General features: G+C 46.4%; 1 protein-coding gene across 1 annotated transcript in view; it reads left to right on the forward strand.

Annotated features, from left to right (window-relative positions):
• ADRB3 (adrenoceptor beta 3) overlaps window positions 1-8,923 on the forward strand; it is a gene marked incomplete at both ends in the record, with an annotated part of 19,442 nt that extends 10,519 nt beyond the window's left edge. The window contains 1 exon segment of the mRNA XM_079726824.1: window positions 8,743-8,923. Coding sequence (XP_079582950.1) covers window positions 8,743-8,923 — 181 coding nt within the window.
• Window positions 8,924-11,275: the final 2,352 nt, after the last annotated feature.

The following is an 11,275-nucleotide window of genomic DNA, read 5'->3' on the forward strand; positions in this document are numbered from 1 at the left end:
CCAGTCAGTGTACTGGAGGCCCTGGCGACCCAGGCTGAGAAGAAGTAGCTAGAAAAGGTCAAGGTTTGGGGTTTGGTTCCTGGTTCCCTCAGTACAGCCCTCTAAGCTCCAGCCTCCCTCACTTTAGACACAGGATGGCTCTGATCTACCTCACAGCAGGGTCAGAAGGACTTCTTTAGAGTTTTGGGGGGCTCCTGGGTTCGTGGGAAGGTGAACCATTAGAATGGACTCCTTCTTTTCCTTTTAAAATCAAATTAATAAATATTACTGAATGCAGTGTATCCATAGCCCTCTTTTCTCTCCTTTTGTTTTCTTTGCATAATCCACTTTCTCCCTTCTTAGAGCTGGCTTTTGACCGAGGCAATAAATTTGGACTAATCCTTGCCCCTTTCTTCTTAATCCTCATGAAACGAAAAATGAAGTCTGTTTGGGTGAAGGAGATAGAGTTTGAGCCTTTGACACTCCTGTCTCCCCACCCTTTCCAAAATTCCTGGAAGCCATTCTACCCACGGGATTGAGCAGTGTGTCCACAGGAGGATGGGGCTGCTGTGCCTGGGATCAGGACATAGGGAGCTCTTGTGCTATAAGCCGGTGGTGGATTCAGGAACCAGTTTTGTTTGGTGCTGTACGTGTGTGTGTCTGGACATGCAGACCATTGTTTGTGTTGGGCAGATGTCTTGGGTTATAAATATATTCTGACATTTCCCATCCTTTCCATAACCTCTACCTTCCCACTCCCTTTCCTGGGAGGCAGGAATCTATATTATCCTCTTGAAGTTAAACTGGAGTTACAAGTTTGAGCTCATTGATAATTTTTTTCCCTTATTTCAATTGTTATGAACTTTATCAGGCAGTTTCCTATGGAAAGAAAATTGCTATGGAAATCCCCGGGTCATTTTGTGGGTTCTTATTTAAACTCCATGAGCAGAGACCATTGTACTGGCTGATTTACAGGATAGCCAGTAAATCATCAAAAGTTTAACGTGCTGGATGACAGCAGCATACAGTTCATTGGCTAAGTTCAGGGGCTCCAGGGATATAAAACTCTGATCTGCCCTGAGGATAAGCTCGGTGGATTTCCACATATGGGTGTTCCCTGTGAATTGGACCTGGCCTCAGCTGCTTTCTTTTGTCCAGGAGTCCAGGTTTTATTTCTTAGGATGTTTGCATACCAAAGATGACTTTCTCCTTTTCAACGCAGAGCAGTGTGAGATCTCTGGTGTCTGAGGTATGGAAAGTTTCTTGGCAAGGGCCCGCGGAACAGCTGGCCCTGCCTGGGCGTGGCCGGAAGTGAGGGGGTGGGAAGGGGAGAGTGCTGAGCTGGAGGACAGGGGATGAGGGGTGACTGGGTTTTTCAGAGGGAACATTGCTTCTGCATCAGGTGGGACTGCTGAGGGGCAGGCAGAATTAGGGGGAGGGGGAGGTTGATAACAGACTTTCCTAGGACTCTCCCCGTGGTAGATTCTTCTGGGGAATGATGGTAAGTGCAGGCTGTGGTCCTTGTGGGGGGTCACGGGGCTATCATTCCATACCAGCTTCATTCCTCAACCCTTACAGAGTTGAGCAGTTTCTCCCTGTCGTCCTGGGGCCACAGGTGAAGGCCATGGAAACAGTGTCCTTTATGGTTCCATCCTAAAAGCCAGAGGTCCAGGCTCCCTCTCAGACTCCCTTGGCGGAGGGACTATGTCTTTATTTGTGTATCTGTCCCGGGGAAAAATGGGAGCCGGCAATGGGGGTACAGATCTGCTAATGCCCGCCCCAGCCCCCTGCCAAACGCCCTGCGGATAGTCTGCCTTAGGCCAATTAGTGAGCAGCTGAAGTATGATGCTCAACTAACTGCCTGATGAGCAGAAACTCGCTGCTCATAGCTCTTTCATAGCTCATCCTATTATGGGATTAAGGAAAATCAGAATGCATTCCTCAGTTTCCTCATCTATAAAATAAACGGAGAATAACCCTTTCTCTCCTCTCTTGCCTTTAGAAGGGGAGTGAGGGTGACTGGGATGGCTGGTTCTCATCGACCTCTGGGGAGCCCTAGGCAGAGCTTTGCAGCTTCAGCGTTTATGCAGAGCTTTTGTGCTCCATCCAAGGCACAAGCGGTGCGAGGCGCCCCCTGACGGCGGTTTAAGGTACAACAGGTGTGGACAGAGTTTGCAAGTTGCCCTGACTTGCAAAAACTTGAAGAGACCCTAGGAATGGTTTAGCCCAATCCTTTGATAAAATGGAGGAAGAAACTGACTTCTAGAGAGGTGAATTGTGAGTAGCCAAGATTACTGTAGTCAATGAAAGGCAACACTGCACGGAATTTGGAGCTCGAAAAAACAAATAAAACGGAAGAAAGGAAATGACCCTTTAGGGAGCATCAATAATATGCCAACACTCTAAGAGGTTCTCTCCAAATCTTATGTTATAGTGACAACAAAGAAAAAATACAGCTGCAAAGAAATCAAAGAGCTTGCTGTGCTGATTCTAACCCAGTCGACCAGACTCACAAGTTCACTTTCTTTTCCCTGCACTCACTGCTCACCATCAGTCACACAGAGCAAGTGATTTAACATCTGTTTGCCTGTGAATCAAACGGAGATTATATTACTGCTCTGCTCAGTTCCTGCACACTGGTTTTGAAGCTCAGATGAGAGGCTGTATGTGAAAAGATTTGGAAACTGAAAGGGCTCCTCCAGCGTAAGGGGTGTCATGGAGTATGGAGCTCGGACTAGTCCCAGGTCTCCTGGTTTTGGTCTTTGTTTGGTCCTGCTTCTGTGGACAGCCTGGATCTTGGACCCACTTGCCTTTGGTCACTGTGGGCATGTCCTGCCTGGTCTTTCTTCCATAGGTTCGTCCCTACCTCAGGCTGATTCCACTGGTGTCACCTCCATGTCACTGTACACCTCCCCCTCCAGCTCTCTTTTCACGTTCAGACCCTGATCTGGCCTGTGCCTGAACTTTTGGTCGTGGTTTGGCTCACCCTACCATTGGGGTGCAGCATTTATAATGAGGTAATTTTAAGGGTGGACAGAAAGTTTGAGAGGGCACTTTTAGATGTCTGTGCTTTATGGTACATTCATGAGAATGTACCCTAAGGAACCAGAAGAGGGAGATGGTATATTAGTTTGCTAACCCTTCCATAACAAATCACTACAAACAGAAAATTATTCAGTTCTAGAGGCTAGAAGTCCAAAATCAAGGTGTTGGCAGGATCATGCTCCCTCTGAAGGCTCTGGGGGAAGAATCCCCTTTTGCCTCTTGTAGCTTCTGGTGGCTGCCAGCAAGCCTGGGCATTGCCTGACTCATAGCTGCCTCACTGCAACTTCTGCCTCCGTCTTTGCCTGGCCTTCTCCACCATGTGCCTGTGTCCAAATTTCCCTCCTCTTATAAGGACACCAGCCATTGGATCAGGGCCCAGCTTAATTCCGTAAGACTTCATTTTAACTTGATTATACATGCAAAGACCCTATTTCCAAATAAGTTCACATTCTGGGGTACCAGAGTTTAAGATTCAGCATCCCTTTTAGGGGGACACAATTCCACCCACAGCTGAGGGTGTGATGGGGAAGCAGGAACACTCTTACTCTCCATGCTCATCTTATTACTGCTGTCTCAAACCCACATTTCCCAGGCTCTGTTTCATCTTATAATCAGTCAGAAGGGTAGTGGGCGTGCTATACATTCCTGGATTTCCATTTACGAACCTTTTCTCCCATCTCCCTGGGCCCCAGATTTGAGAGGCGATTCGTCAAGTCAGACCTTGTGTTTGTTGTCTCCTGTGGGCAGAATTTGCTGTCCATTCTCCATTCTTCCTTTCTTCCTTGAGTAACAGAACCCTTAAGTTTTACTGGGGCATGTGGCCTCCCTAAAAACACATTGCAGCCTCACCTGCAGCTAGGTGTGACTAAGTGACTTAAGTCCTAGCTGATTGAAGTGTGCAGCTTCCACGTCTGAAAGGGAAAGGGTGTATCCCCCATGTCTGCTTGTCCACTTCCAGCCGACTGGAATGCAGATGTGATGGTAAGAACGGAAGCAGCCACATTGGGTCATGAGATGACAACCATGTGTTGCCAATGGCAGAAGAACCAGACATGGGGAGCCTGGGTGTCCAACGGTGTGAAGTCATCTTTTTAGCCCTGAACTGCTTATGCTTAAAACTCTTAAATGAAAGAGAAATAAATGTCTATCCTGTTAAGCTACAGTTGTTTTCGCGTTTTTTTTTTTTAATAGCAGCTGAATCAAACACATTCATCAGTGAAGGGAGGCAACAAGAGGGTAACAATGAATGGGCATCTCCTACATTCTGTAATGAATGTGGCTTGGCTTACAAGGCTGCCTTGCTTTGGTTCCCCTAGGGCATCTCTGGGAACTGGCATCTCTGTAGAGTCTGAGTTCGTGTCGTACCTGTGGCCACCAAGCCCATCTCCTTGACATTAATTCATATGGGGACAATGATCAGTGAGCGTGCTCGTTTCCCAAGACCGCCGCAACAAATGACCACAGCCTTGGTGACTTAAAAAAACAGAAATTCATTCTATCACAGTTCTGGAGGCCAGAAGTCTGAAATCAAGGTGTTGACAGGGCTGGTTCCTTCTGGAGGCCCTGAAGGAGAGTCCATTCCAGGCCCCGTTCCCAGCCTCTGATGGCTGTGGCAATTCTTGGCTTTCATTGACTTACAGACACATAGCTTTGATGTCTACCTCTGTCTTCACTTTCCCCCGGTGTCCCCGTGTGTCCTCTCCTTTCCTGTCTCTTATAAAGACACAGATGTGTCTTTGTAGGAGACAGATCGGATTTGGATTTGGGGCCTATTCTAACCCAGGATGATCTCGTCTCAAGATCTTTGCCTTAATTATATCAGCAAAGACCCTTCTTCCATATTGGGTCACATTCTGAGGTTCTGGTTGACATACCTTTTGGTAGGGGGCACTGTTCAACCCATTACAGTGAGAGATCCATGTGAACTCTTTAACGAATAGTTCTGATCTCATGAGATTGTCATCCACTCCAGTCACCCCTCATGGAAGGGCTGTTTTCTCCAGAAGCTCTTGGACTCTGTGGCAGGTAGAATTCTGAGATGACCTCCAAGGACCCATGTCCTTATATAATCCCCTCCCCTTGAATGTGGTGGGGCCTGTAATTTGCTTCTAACAAATAGGAAATGCCAAAAGTGATGGGATGTTACTTTTGTGATTATGTCATGTTATATAGCAGAGGGGAAGGGATTTTGAAGATGTAATTGAGGTCCCTAATCAATTGGCTTAGGTTAACAGAAAGGGAGATTATCCTCAAGTGGGCCTGACTTAATCAGGTGAGCCCTTTAAAAGAAGGTCAGAGGGCAAAGAAGAGAGATGCATCTACCAGCCTTGAGGAAGCCAGCCACGGTGAGCTCTATAGCTGCAAGGAAATGCGTTCCGTGTGAACCTGGAAGAGGACTCTGAGCCCCAGGTGAGACTGCAGCCCTGGCCAACATGGTCATTGCAGCCTGGTGAGACCCTGAGCAGAAGACCCAGGCTCCTGACCCATGGAAAGTGAAATAATAAATGTGTGTTGTTCTGAGCTACTTTGTGGTAATCTGTGGCCCAATAATAGAATACAAATATAAACTTACTTCCCAATTCTGCCCCAGGCTGCTTTTTCTAACGGTCCTTCTCTGGTCCTGTTTTTAAAGATTTCCTATCAGAAACCAAAACACAATGGGACCCCAAGCTCAGGAAGGTCCCATGATCTGCCATGGCCTGCTTTTCTCCAAAGGACTCTGGGAAACTCTTGCTTGTCTGGTCCAGGAAGAGCATCTCTCAGCCTCTGTCCTTCACTCCTGAGGGAATGACCAGTCATTCTATGATTCCTTCTCCCCAGCCTTTTAAGAAAATTAGGAGCTAACGAACCCATTTCACTACAGTTTTCATTTCTGAGTTGCTAGTGAGGAACCACACTTTATAACACACAGTAAACACAGTTCCCAAAGCCTCTTCAGCAAGAAACAAGATGAAGTCCTATTGCTTCTGCTGTTGGTATTCCCAGAAGGAAGAGTGGATGGGTCAGTTCTTCCCAGAGAAGAGAGTGCTGGGCACGGGAGAGCTTTGCATCAGCTCAGCGCCACCCACGGCTTCTCTGTTTTCTCTCCCCGTCACTGGATCATGTGACTGAGCCCTTCCTCTGCGGGCTCCCCTTGGGCCCAAGTCTGAATCTAACCGAGGTCGGAACACTCTCCCAGAGCCACGGGCAGCTGCTTTCTCAATGAAGAAATTCTTACCATTTTGGGGGAAGGAGAAACATATGAGGCTGGTGGCAAACATCAACGCTACGTGAAGACACAGAGGGGAGAATACATTTTGAGAGCAAACTAGTCCTTACTCCCTAACCCTAACTCTCATGCCCATCCCCCTGATAGGCTTGCTGGCTAGCTGGTTTGACCTGTTCTGGTATTGCACTTCTGACCCTGTAGAATGAAACAGTTTTGAAAACTTTGCCTTGCTTTCCTTTAACATTTCTTGCAAGTTGTTGTAATGAAAAAGATCTGTTTCTTAAAAAAAAAAAAAAGAAGGTAGAAAAGTTGGACAAAAGTAAGTGAATATTATTTATGATACATAAGATATTGTTTAAATTAAGCAGATATTTTGCAGAACTGACATCTCCCTCCAGGCTTGGTGTGGTGCCTGGTATTTTTATGGAGGACATCTGGTGAGTTTACCCGTTACCCACAGCATATCTCAGGCCTTCATCACTTAACCGAATTAACTCAGATAGTCTTCACTGTGCCTTCTTGCCTAGCTCTGGCTTCCCTCCAGTTCATCTTCCACAAGCCCACAGATGGATTTTTCTAAAATATAAATCTGACAGTGTCATTCCCTTTCTCAAAATCATTCAGTGATTTTCTGAGGCGTTTGGGGTAGGATTCAGACCCCTTAACACAAGGGCCTGGCATTAGATGGACGAGTGCCTGCCTTCCTAACCTGATTTCACACCACTCCTCTCCCCCATACACTTTTATTCCAATCACACTTAATTTTAATTTTTTTATTTTTTGGCCACACCACGCAGCCTATGGGATCTCCGTTCCCCAACCAGGGATTGAACCCGGGCCCTCGGCATTGAACGCACAGAGTCCTACCACTGGACCACCAGGGAATTCCCCCAACGACGTTTAAATTCACTAAAGAACTAATTTTTCTTTGTACCTTCACACAGACTGTACCCTCTGTCGCCCATCCAAACACAGATTGTACCCTCCACTCATCCACCCACCCATCCCTTCCAGCAATAAGTAATAATTTTAAAGTGAACAGATTCTAAATATGTTACAAAGTAAAACTGACAGGGTTTGCTGATGGCTTGGAGGTAGGGTGTAAGAGAAAGAGAGAGAAGTCCGGGATGAGACCAAGAGTTTTGGGCTGAGAACCTGGCAGAAGGGACTTGCCACTTACTAAAATGGGGAGAAATGATGGGAGGATATGAAACTATGAGGTAGTTTTTAGATACAGTAAATTTGAAACGTCTATGAATGCTTTATTGGAATATTATACAGGCATTTGGATTTCCAAGTCGGAAGTTAGGAAAGAAGCTGGAGTCGGATATATAAGTGTTCGGTCAGGCCACCCAAGATGGCTGTTTTCTTGCTTTCTGTACATCCTCTGCTGGGCCAGTCCCTGCCTTACCTACACCCTACTCACCTGACTGACCTTCCCTCTCAATTATAGAGCCTAATCAGTAAATGCCTATGTACTTACCCTGGCCCTAGCTAGTGATTGTTCTAATCTTTAGATCAGAACTATTTCAACTATGATCGTTTATCAAAGGGGCCATGAGGGGTGCACCCCTTTGCTGGTTTCCCTGTTAACTGATGAGCCAACCTGACGTCAAGTCCCCTATAACTGGTAATCTCTCTATTACCCCGGGAGCGAAGACTGCTGCCTTGTCCTGCCTGCTGTCTACCACACACAGTGGGGTGTCACTCCAAGACCTTGCTTCAACATGTAAGATCCCTCTCGTCCATTACACCATTGATGTCTCTGTTGCTGACTCTGGGCTCTTGAGACTGGACAAGTACATGGCTTGCAGGCCTGTGGGTGCAGCTCAACAATAAGTTTGACAGATTGATTCCAGCAGTGAAAAGCTGGAAGAAGGGCCTCAGTCCTTGTCTTCTTTGAAGAAAGAATTCAGCAAAGAGACCAAGATTGTGAAAAAGATAAAAGTGTTTATTAGAAGCAAAGTATGTGGGACTTCCCAGGTGGTGCAGCGGCTAAGAATCTGCCTGCCAATGCAGGGGACATGGGTTCAAGCCCTGGTCCAGGAAGATCCCCCATGCCGCAGAGCAGCTAAGCCCGTGCGCCACAACTACTGAGCCTGTGCTCTAGAGCCCACAAGCCACAACTACTGAAGCCCGCATGCCACAACTACTGAAGCCCACGTGCCTAGAGCCCATGCTCTGCAACAAGAGAAGCCACTGTAATGAGAAGCCCTTGCACTGCAATGAAGACCCAATGCAGCCAAAAATAAATTAATTAATTAAAAAATTTTTTCCTTGTTCTTTAAAAAAAAAAAAAAAAGAAGAAGCAAAGTATGTGAGGAGGAACACACGGGCAGACTTGGAGTGAGTTAGACACCACACGGGTGGCTTAGGGTACTTATATGGGGGCAGTTTTCTGGGTTGTCTCTGGCCAGTCATCTCCATATTTGGTCCTGGTGTGGGTGCGCATCTCTCAGCCAAGATGGATTCCAGCTGGCATCTTCTCCCTCCTTTTGTCCTTTCCCTAGGCTGAGGGCCTTCTCTGTGCATAAGCCGAGCTGGGAAATCCACAAGAATGCACTCAATCAGGGCCCAATGCCACCGCTGGTATCCTCTCTCGAAGCATCAGCAGGAGACCAGTTGGAGCTGCTCAGCCTGGTGCCTGTCTATCTCCTACCTCCAGATGAGTATTTAAACTCATGGAAGTAGATGAACTCACCTGCTTGGTGGCCATAAATAGAATTCAGAGTGTATCAAATTAACACGTTGTATATCTTGAATTTACACAATGTTACATGTCGATTATATCTCAATAAAGCTGGAAAAAATAAAATTAATTAACTCCGGGCATGGGAAAAAAATAAAAGAATTCAGAGGACTGAGCCCTGGAGCTTTCTGACATTTAAAGGTCAGCAAGGAAGGAACCAGCAAAGCCAAATGAGAAGCGACAGTGAGGTGAAAGGAGAAACAAAAGAAAGTAGTGTCCTGGATGCCACAGGAAGAAAGCATCTTGAGGAGGAAGTGGTCAATTGTGTCCCAAGCTGTTGAAGCATCACATAAGAGGAGGACTGAGAACACGCCATTAGATTCGACAGCACGAAGGTCTGTCACTGGCAACTTCCATAAGAGGAGCTTTGATGGTGTGAAGGTTATGAAATGCTGATCATAGTAGGTTCAGCAGAACTTGGAAAGCGGAGAAGTGGAGATAGAATATAAAATGTTCTTTCAAGGGCTTCCCTGGTGGTGCAGTGGTTAAGAATCCACCTTCCAGTGCAGGGGACGTGAGTTAGATCCCTGGTCGGGGAACTAAGATCCCACATGCTATGGGGCAACTAAGCCTGCACTGCAACTAGAAGAGCCCATGTGGCCAAAATTTAAAAAAAAAAAGATGGTTGTTCTTAAGCCTTGGGAATGGATGATTCAGCGAACACTCTCTGACTGCCTTCCCAGCATCCCTTCTCCTCTCTCCCATTTCTGAGAATACCTGGCATCTCTTTTAGGGAATGCTTCTGTCCGTTCTTAGCTGTGCAGTTTGGGAGGGATGAACACCCCCCCTCAGCTCTAGGTGATTGGTTTACACTCACCAGAATATCCCATCCTTGGTCAGGGATGGGCCAGTGACCCACTGCAGCCAGAGAAAGGAGGCCAGGGGCTTCGAGGAGGGAAGCTTCCTCGTTCTTGCAAGGAGCCAAGAGAAGAGACACTTTCTCTTCTTCTGGATAGTGAGGATGTAACGTCTGGAAAGGCTGCAGCCATTGTTTGAAAGCATAAACACTTTTTAAATGGGAAATCATATGCAGGTGGTCTAACATTTCCAAGGGGCAATGTGGTGTCCAGTGGAAAGCAAGTCAGGGTTATTCCCTGTCCTTGTCTACCAGCCAGCCTGTTCCACTTTGCAGAGGTGATCACAGTTACCTGCTTCTCATGCACCCTTCCAGAGATTTTCTATGCATATACATGCAAATGCATCTTTTATTGATATATCCCCCCAAATATTCCCCACTTTGCTATCTATTTCTACCTCCTTTGTTCTTACTTAATGATGTATCTTGAATATTTTTATACATTTGTACACGTAGGGCTGCCTTTAACACCTGCATGGAATTCCATTATATGGATATCCCATTATTAATGTAAACATTCCTTCAGTAATTGGCATTTAGTTTATTTGCAAATAGAGCTGCAATGTAAATTCCTCAGATGCGTTTCCTCTGCACATGTGCTACATTGGCATTTGCTCCCATGCCCAGAGTCAGCCCGAGAACAAAGCAGAAACATCCAGAAGAGCAGAGCCAAGGGAACCACAGAAAATGGAGCTGGAACCCTGACGACTCATTACGCTCTGGTTTGAACGACGAGTGAAGTCAGATGTACCCTGGGCTGCCCCGTTATAGAGCCAAGAAATTCCTTCTCTTTCTCCAGCTAGTTTAGGTTGGGTTTTTTATTACGTGCTGCATGAAAAGTTCTCATTGGCACAGATGTTAAAATTGTCACAACTGAAATGTGTAGTGAAAACAAGTATGATGAAAAATGACCCGGCAATTTTGATCTCCATAATCTTTTTTTTCTTTTTGGCTGCGTTGGGTCTTTGTTGATGCACGCGGGCCTTCTGTAGTTGCAGCGAGCGGGGGCTACTCTTCCTCGTGGTGTGCAGGCTTCTTTTGTTGCGGAGCACAGGCTCTAGGTGTGCAGGTTTCAGTAGTTGTGGCACAAAGGCTCAGTAGTTGTGGCTCGCGGACTCTAGAACACAGGCTCAGTAGTTGTGGCGCACTGGCTTAGTTACTCCACAGCATGTGGGATCTTCCCAGACCAGGGATCGAACCAGTGTTTCCTGCATTGGCAGGCGGATTCTTAACCACTGTGTCACCAGGAAAGTCCCAATAACCATCATCTTAAAATATAAACATCTTAGAGAAGAAACCAGAGGGCGGTACACCAAAATGTTAACTGTGGTTGTGGATTCATTGTAGGACATCGGTGTTCTTTGTTATTGTTTTTTGAAGTTTTAAAGTTTTCTACAATAATAAGGATAACTTCCACTATCATTGTCTCGAGGCAGCT

This window comes from Hyperoodon ampullatus, assembly GCF_949752795.1.
Source record: "Hyperoodon ampullatus genome assembly, chromosome: 20".
NCBI lineage: Eukaryota > Metazoa > Chordata > Mammalia > Artiodactyla > Ziphiidae > Hyperoodon > Hyperoodon ampullatus.